General features: G+C 46.5%; 1 protein-coding gene across 1 annotated transcript in view; it reads left to right on the top strand.

The window, feature by feature from the left end:
- Positions 1 to 16,559: 16,559 nt before the first annotated feature.
- Positions 16,560 to 21,553, top strand: part of LOC146859371 (sterol 26-hydroxylase, mitochondrial-like) — a 152,503-nt gene continuing 147,509 nt past the window's right edge. The window contains exon 1 of the mRNA XM_085650048.1: positions 16,560 to 17,191. Coding sequence (XP_085506174.1) covers positions 16,571 to 17,191 — 621 coding nt within the window. The 5' untranslated portion in view covers positions 16,560 to 16,570. The remainder of the gene's footprint in view (positions 17,192 to 21,553) is intronic.

The raw sequence follows: 21,553 nt of genomic DNA, 5'->3' as shown, positions 1-21,553 counted from the left end.
AAACAAGCATCCTAGGACCGGTTTCGGGCTTTCAGCCCTCGTCAGCCAGGATAGCTTGATTCCAGTGGCATGGAGAGCAAGGGACTCACGTCTGAGCATACCTTTCCCACTCGGGGTGACAAATGCAAAAACAACAATTGATGGACAGAATGCAGAACAATGTCATACATTCACCCCAGTACAGAGATCTGGGCCTAAATCCATCGTTTTTTTGCTCACCATGCCATTCCAGTTTGAACCCAGCCATATGCAAATCAGTCTTGACCCTGTGCCCCATGGGAACAGTCCAGCCCGAACTGCCAAGCCAGGTCCTCCCTGGACTGGAAACAAGCATCCTAGGACCGGTTTCGGGCTTTCAGCCCTCGTCAGCCAGGATAGCTTGATTCCAGTGGCATGGAGAGCAAGGGACTCACGTCTGAGCATACCTTTCCCACTCGGGGTGACAAATGCAAAAACAACAATTGATGGACAGAATGCAGAACAATGTCATACATTCACCCCAGTACAGAGATCTGGGCCTAAATCCATCGTTTTTTTGCTCACCATGCCATTCCAGTTTGAACCCAGCCATATACAAATCAGTCTTGACCCTGTGCCCCATGGGAACAGTCCAGCCCGAACTGCCAAGCCAGGTCCTCCCTGGACTGGAAACAAGCATCCTAGGACCGGTTTCGGGCTTTCAGCCCTCGTCAGCCAGGATAGCTTGATTCCAGTGGCATGGAGAGCAAGGGACTCACGTCTGAGCATACCCTTCCCACTCGGGGTGACAAATGCAAAAACAACAATTGATGGACAGAATGCAGAACAATGTCATACATTCACCCCAGTACAGAGATCTGGGCCTAAATCCATCGTTTTTTTGCTCACCATGCCATTCCAGTTTGAACCCAGCCATATGCAAATCAGTCTTGACCCTGTGCCCCATGGGAACAGTCCAGCCCGAACTGCCAAGCCAGGTCCTCCCTGGACTGGAAACAAGCATCCTAGGACCGGTTTCGGGCTTTCAGCCCTCGTCAGCCAGGATAGCTTGATTCCAGTGGCATGGAGAGCAAGGGACTCACGTCTGAGCATACCCTTCCCACTCGGGGTGACAAATGCAAAAACAACAATTGATGGACAGAATGCAGAACAATGTCATACATTCACCCCAGTACAGAGATCTGGGCCTAAATCCATCGTTTTTTTGCTCACCATGCCATTCCAGTTTGAACCCAGCCATATGCAAATCAGTCTTGACCCTGTGCCCCATGGGAACAGTCCAGCCCGAACTGCCAAGCCAGGTCCTCCCTGGACTGGAAACAAGCATCCTAGGACCGGTTTCGGGCTTTCAGCCCTCGTCAGCCAGGATAGCTTGATTCCAGTGGCATGGAGAGCAAGGGACTCACGTCTGAGCATACCCTTCCCACTCGGGGTGACAAATGCAAAAACAACAATTGATGGACAGAATGCAGAACAATGTCATACATTCACCCCAGTACAGAGATCTGGGCCTAAATCCATCGTTTTTTTGCTCACCATGCCATTCCAGTTTGAACCCAGCCATATGCAAATCAGTCTTGACCCTGTGCCCCATGGGAACAGTCCAGCCCGAACTGCCAAGCCAGGTCCTCCCTGGACTGGAAACAAGCATCCTAGGACCGGTTTCGGGCTTTCAGCCCTCGTCAGCCAGGATAGCTTGATTCCAGTGGCATGGAGAGCAAGGGACTCACGTCTGAGCATACCCTTCCCACTCGGGGTGACAAATGCAAAAACAACAATTGATGGACAGAATGCAGAACAATGTCATACATTCACCCCAGTACAGAGATCTGGGCCTAAATCCATCGTTTTTTTGCTCACCATGCCATTCCAGTTTGAACCCAGCCATATGCAAATCAGTCTTGACCCTGTGCCCCATGGGAACAGTCCAGCCCGAACTGCCAAGCCAGGTCCTCCCTGGACTGGAAACAAGCATCCTAGGACCGGTTTCGGGCTTTCAGCCCTCGTCAGCCAGGATAGCTTGATTCCAGTGGCATGGAGAGCAAGGGACTCACGTCTGAGCATACCCTTCCCACTCGGGGTGACAAATGCAAAAACAACAATTGATGGACAGAATGCAGAACAATGTCATACATTCACCCCAGTACAGAGATCTGGGCCTAAATCCATCGTTTTTTTGCTCACCATGCCATTCCAGTTTGAACCCAGCCATATGCAAATCAGTCTTGACCCTGTGCCCCATGGGAACAGTCCAGCCCGAACTGCCAAGCCAGGTCCTCCCTGGACTGGAAACAAGCATCCTAGGACCGGTTTCGGGCTTTCAGCCCTCGTCAGCCAGGATAGCTTGATTCCAGTGGCATGGAGAGCAAGGGACTCACGTCTGAGCATACCCTTCCCACTCGGGGTGACAAATGCAAAAACAACAATTGATGGACAGAATGCAGAACAATGTCATACATTCACCCCAGTACAGAGATCTGGGCCTAAATCCATCGTTTTTTTGCTCACCATGCCATTCCAGTTTGAACCCAGCCATATGCAAATCAGTCTTGACCCTGTGCCCCATGGGAACAGTCCAGCCCGAACTGCCAAGCCAGGTCCTCCCTGGACTGGAAACAAGCATCCTAGGACCGGTTTCGGGCTTTCAGCCCTCGTCAGCCAGGATAGCTTGATTCCAGTGGCATGGAGAGCAAGGGACTCACGTCTGAGCATACCTTTCCCACTCGGGGTGACAAATGCAAAAACAACAATTGATGGACAGAATGCAGAACAATGTCATACATTCACCCCAGTACAGAGATCTGGGCCTAAATCCATCGTTTTTTTGCTCACCATGCCATTCCAGTTTGAACCCAGCCATATGCAAATCAGTCTTGACCCTGTGCCCCATGGGAACAGTCCAGCCCGAACTGCCAAGCCAGGTCCTCCCTGGACTGGAAACAAGCATCCTAGGACCGGTTTCGGGCTTTCAGCCCTCGTCAGCCAGGATAGCTTGATTCCAGTGGCATGGAGAGCAAGGGACTCACGTCTGAGCATACCCTTCCCACTCGGGGTGACAAATGCAAAAACAACAATTGATGGACAGAATGCAGAACAATGTCATACATTCACCCCAGTACAGAGATCTGGGCCTAAATCCATCGTTTTTTTGCTCACCATGCCATTCCAGTTTGAACCCAGCCATATGCAAATCAGTCTTGACCCTGTGCCCCATGGGAACAGTCCAGCCCGAACTGCCAAGCCAGGTCCTCCCTGGACTGGAAACAAGCATCCTAGGACCGGTTTCGGGCTTTCGGCCCTCGTCAGCCAGGATAGCTTGATTCCAGTGGCATGGAGAGCAAGGGACTCACGTCTGAGCATACCCTTCCCACTCGGGGTGACAAATGCAAAAACAACAATTGATGGACAGAATGCAGAACAATGTCATACATTCACCCCAGTACAGAGATCTGGGCCTAAATCCATCGTTTTTTTGCTCACCATGCCATTCCAGTTTGAACCCAGCCATATGCAAATCAGTCTTGACCCTGTGCCTCATGGGAACAGTCCAGCCCGAACTGCCAAGCCAGGTCCTCCCTGGACTGGAAACAAGCATCCTAGGACCGGTTTCGGGCTTTCAGCCCTCGTCAGCCAGGATAGCTTGATTCCAGTGGCATGGAGAGCAAGGGACTCACGTCTGAGCATACCCTTCCCACTCGGGGTGACAAATGCAAAAACAACAACCCCCTTTTGTACCGCTTTGTTCGCCATAAGTTGGCAGGGTATGCTCAGACGTGAGTCCCTTGCTCACTTTGCCACTGGATTCAAGCAAGCCTGGCTGAAGACGGCTGAAATGCCAGAAACCGGTCCTAGGAAGCTTGTTTCCGGTCCAGGGAAGGCATGGCTTGGCAGTTCGGGCTGGACTGTTCCCATGAGGCACAGGGTCAGACTGATTTGCATATGGCCATGTCTGAACTGGGGTGGCAGAGTGGGCTAAAGAACGGTGATGGATCAAACCCAGATCTGTTGACTGGGTGTGAGTGTTTGATTGGTTCTGATGCTCCATCCATCACCACCCCCTTTTGTACCGCTTTGTTCGCCATAAGTTGGCAGGGTATGCTCAGACGTGAGTCCCTTGCTCACTTTGCCACTGGATTCAAGCAAGCCTGGCTGAAGACGGCTGAAATGCCAGAAACCGGTCCTAGGAAGCTTGTTTCCGGTCCAGGGAAGGCATGGCTTGGCAGTTCGGGCTGGACTGTTCCCATGAGGCACAGGGTCAGACTGATTTGCATATGGCCATGTCTGAACTGGGGTGGCAGAGTGGGCTAAAGAACGGTGATGGATCAAACCCAGATCTGTTGACTGGGTGTGAGTGTTTGATTGGTTCTGATGCTCCATCCATCACCACCCCCTTTTGTACCGCTTTGTCCGCCATAAGTTGGCAGGGTATGCTCAGACGTGAGTCCCTTGCTCACTTTGCCACTGGATTCAAGCAAGCCTGGCTGAAGACGGCTGAAATGCCAGAAACCGGTCCTAGGAAGCTTGTTTCCGGTCCAGGGAAGGCATGGCTTGGCAGTTCGGGCTGGACTGTTCCCATGAGGCACAGGGTCAGACTGATTTGCATATGGCCATGTCTGAACTGGGGTGGCAGAGTGGGCTAAAGAACGGTGATGGATCAAACCCAGATCTGTTGACTGGGTGTGAGTGTTTGATTGGTTCTGATGCTCCATCCATCACCACCCCCTTTTGTACCATTTTAATCTCCTGGGCATTAGAGAAATTAGGAAAATCACATTAAGGCAATATTTTCCCCTTATCAGTACTTACCTGGGAAAACTAATATATGAAGAAAATACTTTAAAAGTGCTCCACAGCTGTCATAATGGTCCCTGACTGATAAGTAAAGTAAACAAACCGGAAAGGTCATGTTAGAAATTAATACATATGTCTTTTACATGACGTTTTCTTAAAGTATCACATCCGTGCCTCTGCTGACTCTTTAAATATGAACAAATAGCCAGTATTTTTCTTTTGGAAAGGTAGCAAGCCCAAAGCCAGTGTTAATGCAGGTGAACAGCTGTTCAGCAAGACTGGAAACATCATTAGTAGTAGCTGGGCATGCCTAAAACCTCCACTTGTTGAAATGCTGACCTTGACATAAGCAAACTAGGCAATTGTTGAAGAAAGTTGAAACACACATGCTCAGTAAGTAAATGTTAGACTTGGCCCTCTCTACAGGATCCCCCCAAACGTTTGCCTTCACCCCTCCATTTTGTTTTGTTGGCATTAGGACTCTGCATACTTAACCATTGCTAACCAGTGGTAACCTGCTTGTGCTTTCCCACCAAAACATGGCACAAATGGCTTACACCTGATTGACATATTTAATTTACTTACAAGTCCCTAGTATATGGTATTGCTTGTACACAGGGCCTGTAAATTAAATGCTACTATTGGACTTGCAACACTCATGTGTAAAACTCCAGAAGGAATGCCTTGTTCCCCAGAGGATTGTCCAGCTGCTCGAACCTTGCTTGGACCCCCTGAGGACTGCCACACTGCTGCCAGAAGACTGCCCTGCTGCTAGAGGCCTGCCTGGAGCCCCAGAGGACCATCCTGCTGCTTGGGGTCTGCCTTGATGAAAGAGGAATGGAGAATCTCCTTCTTCAGAGGAAGACCTGAGTACCTCCAAGGATCAGTTGGCTGACCTCCTGTTCTGAATTACAGGGACACAACAAACTCCAGAGGCCTCCCCACAACTGCCCAGCTGAGCTGCTGCACTGGACCTGCAACTGGATCTGTCTGAGTCTCGCTGGCCTATACTATAGTGAGTATCTGATCTCCAAGATGTGCCGCCTCAGGTCCTGAACTGTAGTAAGGACTCCCTTAATACGTCCATGCATTGTTAAGTTAGCATAACCACGTTAGATGTTAGAAAGCCATCTTGTTACTTTTGCGCACGACACTGCACGTTTACATGTTATTGATTAAACAAACTGCTGACTCGTGCTTTGCCTCCCATGAAAGCAATCTGTTGTTACCATCCCGAGCTCTGCGCTGCGACCTTGGTCTGTACATGGTGTGACAAAACAGTCTGGGTTGTTAGACAATGCATGTTTTTCACTCTAGTTTGATCGACTCACTATTTAGCCATAACACACAGGCAGCTGCGAATACCTGAAAGCTGGTGCTTTTAATATTGCAGACATCATGTTTAATATTCAGACCGAAGACGAGCCTTCCTGCGAGAAGACTCCTGATGCTCCTGTGATGTGATTTCACTAAGCTGATCTTTGAGGTATGGGGTACCCTATTCAAGCCTAAGAGACCTTCTATTAGCATAATAATAATATTAGCTTCTTAATAAAGGGAAGGTGGTAGTATCCACTGTCATTTATAACATGATCACTCCTTTTATATTCTATGGTATTGTAACGATGCTGATGGTTTTAATTATAATCATTTGTCTGCTTGTATTAGCCAAAGTACTGCATATGAGGACACGTGGTCTATAAAAATAAACTCTTTTTATTTTCACCGTGTCTCTGTTTTATTCTTGTTGTGGACTGATGTGAGAATAATATACGAACAGGTATTTCCGATTCCCACCATTCCTGAGAGTACACTGAGTCGCGTGTTCTGGGTTGTCTTTTCATTGGGATCGCCGAGCCAATTCTCGGATAACGAATGGGACACTTATGCTAGCCGGATACTGGGTTCTTGGTTCTGAGGTGAGTTTCTGGTACACCACAACTCACTGAGGTCCTGGGGTTCTACGCATAGTTCTGTGTATAAGCAGAATCCCTGCAACAGAACCATTGGCTGGCATCAGAGAGAACTACTCCTGGCTTAACTAAAGACTCAATCAAATCTAGTGCAAATCGATTGGAAGTCCCACAAAGTCTCGCCCCACAGCTGAAAGCTTCATCGAAATGGATGCTGTGTGATGCAGAGCTTCAGAAAGCAACATGCTCAGACCTTGCATCAAGGACAAAAGATACAACTTCCAGCTAGCCAAACGTGGCCTTGCGCCCGCCTGCGCTCCATGATGGTCGACCTGCACTTGTGACTTTGTCCAGGTCCAGTGCGACCAGATGCCCTCAGTTGGTGCATTGGCTTTCAGGCGCGATATCTACTTAAAAACTTAAAGTAGCAGATCTCCTGCTCTACTGATTGTATTTTTGTCATTTTTGTATCATTTTGTTTATTACGATTTAGTCTATTTTTCTACATTGGTTTGGGATTTTTTTCTGTTGTATTTTCACGTTGTTACTCTTTGTGTGCTGCAGAAATACTTTACACATTGCCCTTTAAGTTAAGCCTGAGTGCTTTAGAGCCAAGCTACCGGAGAGTTAAACACAAGTTAGTTCAGTAGGTTCACGCTGGCGAGGGTTGTAGTTGTGGCTTAGGATGGTTTCTCACCTCCCACAGCCAATGACCCAGTTTCTTATAATAAATATTTATTTTCTACATCTTAAGGAGTTGTGGCTTGTTTATACTCCCATTTCGCACAATGTACATTTTTGGTGAGTTACAAAGAAATTGTTTAATATTTCCCATGCTGACTCGGCTTACAGCCTCGGCTCGTATTAAGAGCCAGGCCGGATCGCTGGCATGGCTCTTCCCATGAATTGTCTTGCATGTCCACCTCTATTGGAGGCCTTCTCCTCCATTCCTCACACCATTCTTGTCAGTGTCTGTAGGATGTCTCTGCATCCTGCTCCTTGAAAACTCTACATTAGCGGAGCTAGGATGATGAGTGCAAGCAAAAAACAGTTTTGAGGCTATAACGAGCTGCGGTCCACCCTCTGTTTTTATGGTATGTTATGTTATACTTGTAGCAGCAGGTCATTCCATGCTTTAGAAGCTTTGGAGGAGAAGGCTCAACTACCAACTCAGTTGATTTATATTCTGTGAGATTCAAACAGGAAAGGCCAGCAGGTTGGGCTAGTGGGTATGTTTCTGACAGTAGGACGGGGAAACCTGGATTCTAATTTTGACCACCTTGTAAGATCCTGAGCCAGTCTCTTCTTTTAATTGTGCCATTATTCGCTTTGGTACCAAACTGAAAGTACTTGGACATGGGTTAAATGTAGCCATTAAAGGCTACCTAAAATGATGGTATAATATAAGCCTGTGAATGTTTATGTTGCTTTAAGTATTTAGTTTTTTAGGGGGAGTTATGGAAGCCATGACCACTGAGAAAGGGTTACCTGAAATGACAGGGTAGGCTGGTGATCATGTTTTTCAAACATACTAAGCAACATGATTCAATTCCTTTTCATTCAAAGACTCCTCTTACTAGACCCATTAATTCACTTGCTGTGTGGGTCAAATGATGGTCCATACTAGGTCTATTAATGCATTTGCTATGAAGGACCAATGATAGCCCATACTAGACCCAATGATGGTTTCATTGTATAGAAGCAGGTGTAGCCCACACTACACCCATAGACGTGTTTGCTGTGTGGGACCAGTTATGGTTCTCACTAGATCCATTGATGCTTTTGCTCTGTGGTACCAATTATGGTCCATACAAGACACATTGATGCGTTCACTGTTTGGAACCAATGATGGTCCATACTAGAACCATTGATCTAATTGCTGTGTGGACCCAATGATGGTCCTTAGTAGACCCACTGATTTGCTTGCTATGTGGGACAAATGATGGCAATTACTAGAATTAATGATGTGTTTGCAACTCCCCTCCAATGATGTTCCTTACTAGAACCATTGATGCATGTTCTGTGTGCTGCCGTCGACTCCCCTTAAAAGAATGAGTACAGCAATGTACTCTACAATGGGATTTCCAACTATCTCCTATACGACTCCAAACCCTCCAGAACGCCACAGCGAGACTCAACCTCCCATGACGCACTCACATCTCACCACACCTCAGAGAGCTCCACTGGCACAAAACCACAAACGCAGCCAGTTCAAACTCCTCACACATGCATGCAAGGCACTGCACAACATTTGACCAGCATGCCTGAACAACTGCTTTCACTTCCACCAACCCATCAGACACCTGCGCTCAGCCACTCTCTCACTCGCACACACACCCTGAATCCACAAAAGCAGAACGGAAGGTCTAGCATTCTCCTAAATTACGCCCAAAACCTGGAAAAACTTCCCTCAACACACCAGGGTCTCCTCCTCACATCTTGTATTCTGCAAAATATGAAGATCTGGCTCTTCGACTAACTCGGCGAGGGCAGGCAACCTACACCCGTCCTTTGCCTACACGCCTGCTCAAGCGCCTGATACCCTCACGGCTGATTAGCTGTCCCGTACAAATCCTAATAACATAACATAACACAACATATTGTGCATGCTCTCACTGGAGCCATTGGCACTTAATAGTAGGTTCACCAAAGCATACACTTTTTGAAAGCACTGCTGCTCCCTAATCAGGCCCATTGATGCATGAGCTGTGATGGGCTACTGATGTCTATTACTAGAGCAATTGATGCATCCACTCTTGCTTTAGGCTGGGCAAATTACAACATCTTACCACAATTAATGCTCACCTCAGTTAGAACACACCTATTGGCCATTTCAGTTTTTGTTTTAATCTTGTACCAGAACACAAATACACTTTATAAGTTCCCACATAATATATGGGCACATTACTTCAAATTAATAACATAAATACACAATAGTTCACATAATCGTATGTAATAATTTAAAACTCCAAACCCCATACATTAGTTTGAAAGCTATTGTGTAGTTTTACTTCTAAATCCAAAGCTAATACACACAATAGGAGTTAGGGAAATGGAGGGTTGCACATAACAGTTGCAAATTAGAATGCGCTCACCATGCTGTTGTGCAATTGGACATAGGGATCTCTAAGTTAACTCCTTATTTCCTCAGATATGGGTTTGGTGTCACAAAAGAAAAATGTTCATGTTCAATAAGCAGCGTCATAATTCAAAGGCAGCACAACTTTCATCTCTCAAAGTTATGCAACATTCACTGACACAGTTAGCCTGGCATGGGGGCTCATTACTGTGATTCTGTAGTGTTAGTGGACGGTACCAAAGCTTGAGGATTGCATCTAAAAATGTGAACATGCAACAGGCAGTTCAGGACCCATGGAATCCTAAAGTTATCCCAGGAGTAAAGTCATGATGCAGTGTTTAATGCAAACAGAAGGACCCTCCAGCCTTTCAGAGGACCATTGAGGTTGTAGGTTGTCAAAGTTGCACCTTAAATGACACAAGGGGGAAGGGAGCACACTGCCTCTCATCCAGCACAGTTCACCCTATGGTATTCTGGTAAATGCAGTACGTTTAATTCAAAGTTGCTGTAGTTTTTTTACCAAAGTTGATGCAGGTAGTGTTGTTATCTCTAGACACATGTTTCTGGGTTTAGCAATCATCAGTAGAGAGCAGAAGTAGTATAGAGCAGCGAAAAGTCATCTGGGGTTGCTAAAAGGCTGCCAAAGTCTTCACAGGTCAAAGTACCACTCACCAGGCACACAGGTGAGCTCATAAGCTCGTTGGCTCAAGGGACCCATTTAAGCACAAGGGGAGACGGAGCACACTGCCTCTCATCCCAGCACAGTTCAGCCCATTGCATTCTGGTAAATGCAGTATGCTTACTATAAAGTTGCTGTAGTTTTTCACCAAAGTTGGTGCAGGTAGTGCTGTTATTTCTAGCCGCATGCTTTTGGGTTTTGCCCTTCATCAGTAGAGAACAGAAGTAGTGGAGAGCAGAGAAAAGTAATATGGGGTTGCTGAAATGCTGTCCAAGTCTTCATGGGTCACAGTATCACTGAACAGGCACACAGGTGCATCACAGGTGAGCTTGTCAGCTTGTTGGCTCAAGGGAACTTTTTAAACAAAAGGGGGGAGGGAGCATACTGCCTCTCATCCCAGCATAGTTCACCCCATTGCATTCTGGTAAATGCAGTACGCTTACTTCAAAGTTGCTGTCATTTTTCACCAAAGTTGGTACAGGTAGTGCTGTTATCCCTAGACACGTGTTTCTGGGTTTAGTCCTTCATCAGTGGAGAGCAGAAGTAGTTGAGAGTATAGAAAGTCATATGGGGTTGCTGGAATGCTGCCCAAGTCTTCACCGGTCACAGTACCACTCCACAGGTGCATTCCAGGTGAGCTCGTCAGCCTGTTGGCTCAAGGGAGCCTTTCAAACACAAGGGGGGAGGGAGCACATTGCTATCGCCAGTATGTATGTATGTATATGCTACTGGTGGTCGCCAGTAGGTAGTTATAGTTAGGACCTAGGTTCCATAGGAAGAAAAATGTTTGTTTTGCCAATAACTTTGGCGCCGCATGACGAATCTTAATGACATTTTCAAAACGTATACTTTAGTTGGTTCAGCTGCCGTTTGAAAAGCTTCCGGGTAATCCGTAAAGTGGGGGCCGAGAAAAAAGGGGGTTCCAAAAATGCGTTTTTCCCATGCATATTCCCATAGAGATTTTGAGCACGACTACTTCCCAAACCGCTGAACGGAATTACACCAAATTTGCCAGAAAGCTAGATGTTGGTCCAGAAAGCATGCTTTTTGTGATTAGGCGTAAATCCATTCTATAGTTTTAGAGATATTCAAGGTTAAAAATATATATATATCTAGGGACACTTGCAGTGGACTAGTGGATCCACAGTCCCCCTGCTGAAAAATTTGATTCGCTGCCAATACTTCAACCAGGAAGTGTTGGCAGCTATCTTGGGACTCGGTATGGAGCAGATTCTCACAAAAAATGAAGAAATAAAGAAAAGAGGGCAGGGTAGGAATACCCTGACCCCCTAGGCATGGTGGGGGGTGGATCACACAGGGACCCCGCCTTGGATTAAAAGCATTTTTTTAAATTCAATTTTGCCACAAATTTGCAAGTGGATCCGCTGCAAAATTGAAAACAAAGATGCACTGGCTCCCACACGTCTTTTTCTGGAAGCCTCCAGGTGGGCCAAGTCCCTGGGGCATGTAAAAATAAAGGAGTGGGGCACATTGGGCCCTCCTCCTAGGGTTTATAAAACCCTGAGGGCCACCACCTCCTTGGGGTATTACTTATAAATTATCCGCAGCCCCAGGGACCGCCACCTTCCCGGGGCTAATCCTAAAGAAAGCCAGGGGGCCTCATGGACCCCGTGCCCTGGGGACCACCACCTGCCCGGGTATTTTTATTTTGTAATGGGGGACATCAGGTACCAACCCCCAGGGGCCACCACCTCCTCACGGCTAAAATCATTTTTTTTTTTTAAATGGGGGGGGGGAGCCACGTGGCCCCCCTCCTGGGCCGTTCTTGGCCCTGGAAACTGCCACCCCCCAGGGCCGGCCCCTGCTATGCCGAGGGGTGCCCACCCCCAGGACACAGCTGTTTGCTATACCCCCGCCGTGCCATAGCAAACGCTCCGCTTCCAGCAAGCGAGAGCATGAAAACTAGCTGGATACTGAGAAAATTTGATTTTACAGAGAGGGAGCCCCATGTTCAGCAGCTTCCTCTCTGTGAAAGCAATGCCGGCTCCTGCAGGAGGCTAGAATCCTGCAGGGACCGCAGTCCCCAACCGAGTGGGTGCCCTGGGTGAGTCCAGGGCACCAACAATATAGGCCGTGCCCCGGGGTATGGGGTCCCAGTGCCTGAAATTTGCCCAGGGAGGGGGCTGCACTGCCCCCTCCCTTATATTAAATACATTGTAAAAAGGCTGGGCCCTAGGGGAGGGGTCATGAGGGATGTCACTGACCATGTGAAGGGTGAAGTAATATGTGAGGTCATAAGCAGTGCATTGTGGCGGCGTAAGTTATAGTTAGCTCAGGAAACTATAACTGCTATATACACACACACTTATTTATAAGGACTTTCAGCTAGCCCTTGTCACTCATTGTGAATCAATCTGTATTCCTCAGCGGAGATAACGCAAAGTATTTGCACTATAATTAAAAACAAAGCATCTGGCCCTGATGGCATACCTGGAGATGTTTTCCTGAGCGACATTGCAAGCTGGACTAACTATATTCTGACTTTAGCAAATGGAATTGCTGCAGGGGCTCCGATAGCCCCGTCATGGAGGGGAGCCGAAGTTATCCCAGTATTCAAGAATGTGGATCGTTCACTACCCTCCAACTATAGGCCAATCAGCCTAATTGATGCTGCTCAGAAGGTTTTTCCCCGTGCTCTATTAAACAAAATCACAGATTGGATGGAGGAAAACAACAAACTATCCCCCTACCAAGCGGGGTTCAGGAAGAAAGTGAGCCCCGTTGATCACGTTTTTCGTTTTTCCATGCTGGCCTGTAAGACAGTACTACTAGAACAGGGTAGTCTGTATACTGCCTTTATTGATCTAAAGTCAGCTTCTGATCTCATACCCAGGCCTAAATTATGGCAGGTTTTACATGACCAGGGGCTTCCACATGACATTTTGACTCTTGTTATACGGCTACACAAGGGAAACTACGCAAGGGTGAGGTGGGGAGACCAAGGGCAGTTGTCAGATCCAATCAAAGTTGCTAGAGGGGTATGGCAGGGTTGTGTCCTGGCGCACACTCTTTTTTCACTGTTCATAAACAGAGTGGTGAAGTACCTAGCTGAGGTTCACGCGAATGCCCCCAAATTGGGAGGAGTGAAAATTACAACCTTGTTGTTTGCGGATGATACCCTCCTGGTCTCAAAAACCCCCAGTGGCCTTCAATTGCTACTTGATCACTTCATGTCCTGTAAATCTAGAGGATTAGAGATTAACTGCTCAAAAACCAAGCTCATGCATTTAAATCCACATACATCATTCAAGGGCAAACTATTGCTGGATGGGACGCCCCTAGGGAGAGTGGACACTTTCGATTACTTGGGTGTAACGCTTGAGTAGAAAATGTCCAGGAAACATCACATCTTGAAACGGTCCCTCCAGCAGAGGAAAACTTCAGGGGCATTGCTGAAGGAACAAAGGGCTTCACAAACTAGGCCGATAGCAGCATTGCTCCAAATCTACGATCAGAAAGTGCTAAGCTCTGCTCTTTACAGAGCTGACCTTTGGGGGTTTGATAACCTTGAGGGTCTTCTCTGCACTGAAAATAAATTCCTACGGCCACTTTGCTCCCTCCCGCAGAGTACTCCACTGCTCCCTCTAAGGCACGACGCGGGTAGATCCACAAAAGTGGACAAAGCCAGATTACGCCCCATTCCTTTTTGGCTACGGCTGAAAAAAACACCTGAGCTTATCCACTATGTGGCTATCCTTGAAGAAGTTTGTAGCCTAGACTGTTCGAAAAAAATGGGGTGGACTAGTAACATTCAAAAATCCCTCTCTGCGGTTGCTCTGGGGAATCTGTGGGCTGAGTCTGATATTAGTTTGCTACCTCGTAGGGACTGCATCTAGACCAGAGAATGTATCACTAGCAGGTGGCTGCCTTACAACAGAATTTCTGGAATTCAAGCTATTTAGTATGTATGAGCAGTATATGGAGGTAATCACCATCCCAAATGATAGAAAGCTGTACATACAGTTCAGATTTGGTACTGAATTCATTTACAGCTGACTGGCAGCGGGGATATGACGACGCATTACGCTGCTGTCCCCACTGCTCAGGGGCTCATGAGACGATTAACCACCTTTTCTTTGCATGCCCACTGTACAAATCCACGAGGCTCAAGTGGTCAGCCTCCTTCTGTAAGCTGATGGGTACCTGATGTCATCAAGAGGCGCTACAGTTTTCTAAAAACAGACTCTAGGCCACTGTTAGCTTGTGCAGTGGCCACATTTCTGGTGTAAATGTGGCTTATTAGAAGACTTAGACTGAAGAATGCCTAAACGGCCTACTGTAGCTCACTAACGTCACCCAGCCCTTTTAGTTTACAGATATAGTTAGAGCATGCTGCACCATTAGCACTAGCATCTGTAGTTTTGCTATCATGGCTGTGGTCTCGAAAGTAAATGTTCACAAATTCTACTACGGGCTTTAGATGCTATGGAAACGATGCAGACTTTTCTTTTATGTATATATGCCCTATTTATTTGCGCATTTGTTTCCCCTTCATTAGGGTAAAACACGATAAGCTGCATTTGTTCTATCTAAATAACGAGTGTGTACACTGGTACTCCTGTATTACAAGCACCAGCACTTTTCTTCTCCATCGTCCACTCTGATGTTTTGTGTTTGAGATTCACTGTTTGGAGCTCATCTTTGTGCTTAACTTTGTCAATATGAAGCTGCCTTTTATTATGATATTTGTAAGCTTAGTCGACTCAACTAAAGGAATGTATGACTTTACAACGCATTACGTTGTAACGCATGCCTTTACCACGCATGCGTTACAACGCGGATGCCATCACCACGAATATCCTTTAGCACGAAAATGCCTTTAACACGCATACTTTTACAACGATTTTCGTTGTTAAATTATGCATATTAATGGCATTTCCTTGTTAAAGGATATCGCACTTATTATCTACTCTTTCAATTTTCCCCTTGCGGGACACCACCCCCTCATTCCCTCTTACCTCTCCTCTCCTCGATCTTCCTTGGTGACGTTCCACGTTGTTAAGAGGAAGCAGAAGTGTCCTTCCGTTTCTTCTAACGACGTGGATTGCCTCCACATCTCTCTTTAATTGACGGAATCAGGTACGTTTTTTTAAAATATTTTATTTTTGGGGTACCCCCCCAAGCCCTCTTTTTTTTAATCCCATGTTTTTTTTCGGGGGGGAGCCACCCAACCCCCCCCGCCCCTTTTTTTTTCTTTTAAGTTTAGCACACATGCCTTTACTACAAATTTTGTAGTAAAGGTATGCGTGGTAAAGGCTTTTCGTTGTAACCATGCATGCGTTGTAATGCATGCGTGGTTATGGTTATGCGTGGAAACGGCCGCGTTGTAGTGGCCGTTTCCCCAACTAAACGAGCTATTCAGTCGAAGGAAACTGCGCCTATTAGACATTAGTTGCATGATTTTAATAATTGTTTATTGTTTTTTATCAACAAGTTCTAATTTCTCTTTTTAATTCACAATGTTGTATCCATTTTTAACCTTCTTATGAAGATGTATTTATTGTCAGCTAATGTTGTATATAGTAACATCAGTAATCATTGTAAGTGATGGTGAATTTACTATTCTGTACCCATTATACTTTGATGGTCAAATCGACCGAATAAAGTTTCTTGACTGACACTCATTGTGTCATTCACACATTTCGCCCACTTCAGCCTTTGGATAACTTCACTGGATGCGATGGCGTGGGCTCTTTCACAAGGACCGCATGGTAATTCATTTCAGTGTCTGAGACCACTAAGGCTGTGCGTGCTTTTTGTAACCTAAATAAAATCTGTGCTTTTAAATACTGTTGTTTATTCTTTTATAATGGTGAGGGACTAGCAGATTACCCAAAAATAAAGGTGTATAAAAAACGTAACTGAGCAAAACAAGCCTTGGCAACGCAAAAGGCTGGCAGTGAATGTCAGACCTATGGGCTTTGCCAGTGCTTGTTCAACTTGAATCCGCATTCGAGGAATTCTAGCTTGAAGCATTCTTCTCTTTACACAATCGTGCCGCTGGAGGGCGTGGCGCAGAGGAGGAGCCTCGGTGTTGTGGAGTTTTTTTTTTATTTTTTGCATATTTATAGAGCGCGAACTCGACCCGAAGGTACTGGAGCGCTTTACATGAGCAGCGTATTTACATTACACATTCAGGCACGGGGAGATGAAGTGATTTGCCCAGAAAACACAGGATATGGACGCGACCTCGAGGCTCGAACCCGGGTTTCGAGCACCAGAGTCGGCATTCTAGCAGACGGACCACATCCTCTCCCCGGAGTAAGTTGTGGGCGGTTACAGTGTAGCTGCCAGTGCTGTCCAATAGAGAGCTCCGAAGCGCAGGGGGTTAACGCTGCCTCGGGATGCCGAGTATTTGCGCGACATCTGCACTTCCAGGATGTAGATGAAAGTGAAACAAGGGCTGGAGTGTTGTGTAACCCTGCTGGAGTCTGGTGGCAGCGCCCGCCCTGTCACTGCACAATGTACAGAGTGCAAGGTACCCTGTCTCCAGTCATGGCCGCCCTGTGCGCCCGCCGCCTCCTCTCGGGCCCCAGGACCCCGCTGCTGCCCACGGCCTGCTGGACAGGGCTCAGCCCTCGGAGGACCAAGGCCTCCCCCGTGGCGGTCACTGTCCCTGCGGGGGGCGCGAGGACGAAGAGCTACGAGGACCTCCCGGGCCCCTCCCTCCTGCAGAACCTCTACTGGCTCTTCGCCAAGGGCTACATCTTGCGCTCCCACGAGCTACAGGTCAGTCCCGGCCCATTCGTCTATTCTTATCTTTTAAAACAGCGCTGTCGAATATAGCGCATAGAATCATAGCGCATGAAAATAGACCATTGCGTGAGTAGCGAATGTGGTATGGCTTCTGGTGAAGTTTCTCGAGCATGGGGTCCCTGGGACGCCACATTCTTAGCTAAATAAAAACATTTACATCATGTAGGCGCTTCTTACATACTTGTGCTACGTGCGCCTAGAAGCCGTGTTCCCATTTGTAGTGTACACTTTTCCACGTGCAGGAGAGAGGGAGAAGCCATTTGCCACTTTCTAGTGACCACTATGTTTTATGCGGAAGAAAATAAAAATAAAGTTTAGAAAGATCATTTCCACCTACACAACCGAGTTTGGACCTCGAATTCAAGTCTTTCCGAGCATTGATTTCTCGAGAACTATCACATTTCAGTAAAAACAAGGTTTGCTTCAGATCACAGTAGCTTTTCTGTGAATTTCATGTCTTGTGAGCCTTTTTTCGGCCGGCGTCTTGTTCACAGGCAGAAGGTAGCAGCCTATTCTGCCTGCATCTTTTCTGCAGGAACATTTTATATAAAACACATTCTATTTTTCGAACCTTAAATAATTCAGCCAACTCCATTTCATCAGACTTTGGGTTTCATACTATGATGTTGTTTTTCGATCACAACACACACTCCTGTTACACCCAATGCAATTTAGTCTGAGCCAAGAAGGCGACTTTCCCACTAGAGCATGGGGCAGCTGCGCTACTGATCTTTCTACCTGTTGTAAATTGCCTGAGCCAATCAAAATTCATCACAGCAGGTGACACCAAACAGGTTACCCTCATCTCAGTGCATTTGTCAGTTACGTCAGACTAAGGGCCTAATTTAGATTTCAGCAGACGGGTTACTCCGTCACAACGGTGAGGGATATATCGGTCCGCCAAAATATATATCCCATAGGATGTGTTGGGATTTATATTTCGGCGGACGGGATATCCGTCACCGTGGTGACAGAGCCACCCATCCGCCAGGTTCTAATTCAGGCTATAAGTAATTATACCTGTACTATAGGAAAATCACATTGCTGACAAATATTTTCAGACACACCTCATCCCCTGCAAGGTCCAGGAGGACTTAACCTGACCCAAGCAACATTTCCACCAAAATGTGGGCCCACCGTACCACTCTCCAACCAATGCGTTGTTACCGGCTTTTACACAAACTAGTAACCATCCATTCTCCAATGAAGACCAACGTGGCTCACCAGTTTTCATATTGATCATAATAAGGGGTGCACAGTCTGTATCCAAATTGTGTGAGGCAGTCAAAGTTTGTCACAGTCGGTGTTGCCAAATGGATCGTGCCCACACCTCAAAGCATTCCTATACAGTTACGCCTTAATAAGGAATCATGCTTGCCTTAAATATTTGATGTTTTTCAAACACACCACACACCCCCTACATGGTCTGTTCGGGTTTAGGCTGTAGCAAGCAACCTTTCCATCAAAAGTACGGGCTACTGCAGCACCCTCCAGCCCAAGCATTGCTGTGGAGTTTTAGGCTAAGCAGTAAACATCCTTCATCTGATGGATATCAACTTGCTCGCCAATTATCATATTGATCCTATTAAAGAGGGCCCACCCCAACTGTATGTAAATCGTTTGATGGAACGCCCTTGCCTGAATGCATTCCTATGCAGGTTTGTCCAAATAATGAATCATACATGTCTTATAGGAAAGTCGCGTTGGCTCACAAATATTCAGGTTGTTTTTCAAACCCACTACTTCCCTCTACAAGGTCTGTGAGGTGTTAGCCTGAGCGTAGCAACAATTCCACCAGAGTACCGCCTTGTCTTCATTTGTAACCTCCCACGAGGACTGGCCCTTTTACTTCAGTTGCTACACGGTATGTCTTATTTAGTCTGTAAGCACTATTTTCTTTAATGCGCTTCTACTGCAGGCACAACATGCTTTCCTTCAACCTCTGTGCAGCTCTCTAGTTCTAGTCTTCACTGCTGTCTTCCATCGACGCGCTGCACAAATCCCTGCAGATTCACAGCTTCACCCATCCTCCCCCTGTGCAGCTTATTTTACGTTTGCAATCCACCGAAAAGTGTTTTGTAAGCTAAGGAAGACTGCTAGGCTTTGAGTTTGCTTCAAGCTAGCTTACCATAAAAAAAGGCCCACAAGCAGCCAAAAAAAGGGCCCACCTGTCATAGCAGCCAATCAGACACTGCCTGATTGCCCTTCAGGCCAGTCCGATCAAGACAGAGAGATATGCATTGGTTAAGTTAGCACAAGGCAGTGGTTTGTGACTGTTGCTGCAGCTTTGCCTCTCACAAACAGCATTTGACTGCTTCAAGCACTCTTCTTTCCTTTTACTCGACACTGACATTATGTGATTTAAAAACTGAGTATATATGTAGATCTTTTTAGGTCTCGCCTGAGCCAGCGCATGCACTGTACTCTGGCGAGACATTTAGTAACTGGGTTTTGAAAGTGCTACCCAAAGGCTTTTCCCGGCCACCAGCATGCGGTTACGTGCGCAGGCCATCTGGCTTTTTGTAATGGCTCATTAAGCCTTCCAGCGCGTGTATCCCCTCCCCTACCCCCTCCCTTCTCCCACTCGTCAGCTTCTCTTATTACAAGCTTCCCGCGTCACACGGCAAATGCTTGTTTATTCTGAGACATGTTCCCCCATTTTGTAAGTAGCCTTTTTAGGAAAATATTAATTCTAAAAATATTCATTCTAACAAAGGAGATTGTAAAGAAATTTCTTCTTGTCTTTGAGGTTTTAATGCTCTTCGCGATAATCGTTTACGCATTTTTTCATATAAACGGACGCCGACCGAATAATACTAGAGATTTTTGATTTCAACCAAAACATGAGGGAGGCAGTCATGCATTAGAGAAGGCTATAGAGACATCTAGTGGCGAAAATTAAGAATACAGCATGACAAAGTGATTTTATTTGTCAAGCAAGATACTATTACCCTGGAACAACACAGGCACACAATATTTTTGAAAGCACCAAATAGACGAAAACATACATAACGCCACATTTTAGTTTTATCACTGCAAAATAATGCAGCTCAACTCAAACAAGGACAGAATGGAACAACAATATGGTGTGTGTGTGGACAGGCCGACGACATCAATAGTACATTTTACATGAAAGGCTTCATTAATTTGCGGAGCGGGAAAGACAACGGATCTAACTTTCAAAGACAAACCCCCCCCAGCCGGGAACAAAACTAATTGGTGTGGCCACGTGCCTGTGTCGTGGCACCTTCTGCCAGACCACATCCCTGTGCACTCTTCAGCTTTCAGTGACACTTCTCTTGTTATAACTGTGGCCCGAGTCCCAGCGTGTACAGAGATGTCAGTCCCGGGTGGCTGGTATGTCCAACAAATACAATGTGTTTTAATGTGTTGAGTGTAAAGGGCAATGTGCGGAGACCTGAGGGACAGTCATAGCGGTCAAACATCACAGGATCCAGAAGGCGGGTGTTCCCTCAGTTGCCACGTTCATAGGCAGTCCACTGGCAAATGGTGTATTTGACAGGACTGGAATAATGCTGATTTCCTGTAAGAGGTGCCTGTGGGTCATTCTCTTTCACAAACACACACTCATGTGCACTGTCCCTTCCATCCCCCACCCTTCGGGGAGTCCCACACTCTCACGCACTGTCTTCCCACACTATTGATCAATGTAACACAGACATACAGAGACACTCTCGCCCTCACATAGTCTCACACACACACTTCTTCAGGAGGTCAAACACTGCTTCTTACTGTCTCTCTCACACTCATTGCCTCCAATACACTCTCACTGCCTCACACACTAGTAGACTTGCTGTCTCAGGTCACACGTTGTCATTCACTCTCTCGCACACTGTCAGTCACATTCATTCTCTGTCATGCATGGCCTTTATTCACTGACCCAAAACCCCTCTCGCACTAGACATATTCACCTACAAAGGGGCGGGAAGTAGCAGGAGAAAGGTAAGGCGGGGTGCAGCGTCCCCCCCCCCCCACTCTCTAGGCACTATAAATGCCTCACGTGGATGAGGTGGTTACTAAATGTGTTTTTGAAAGGACATATAACAGAAATAAGAAGATTAAAAAAGAAAAAGCATTGATGTCTTAATGCTACACATTTGTCAACAAGCATTGGCATAGCCAATAGGTCTCGCCTTTGGGGCCTTAAAAGTGTTTAACCATGCAACAGTTAATGTTGTTGCACCAAGGATATTGTGCTACATAACTAAATACTTATGTGGTCCCAAAAGCGAGACCTATTGGCTATTCCAATGCTTGTTCTCTTCTGTTCCTTTGAAACGTTTCTTACATCGACAATACAGAGTCCTTTTTCAC

The sequence above is a fragment of the Triturus cristatus genome, chromosome 3_2 (genome assembly GCF_964204655.1).
Source record: "Triturus cristatus chromosome 3_2, aTriCri1.1, whole genome shotgun sequence".
NCBI lineage: Eukaryota > Metazoa > Chordata > Amphibia > Caudata > Salamandridae > Triturus > Triturus cristatus.
This window is presented reverse-complemented; position numbering and strand designations above follow the sequence as displayed.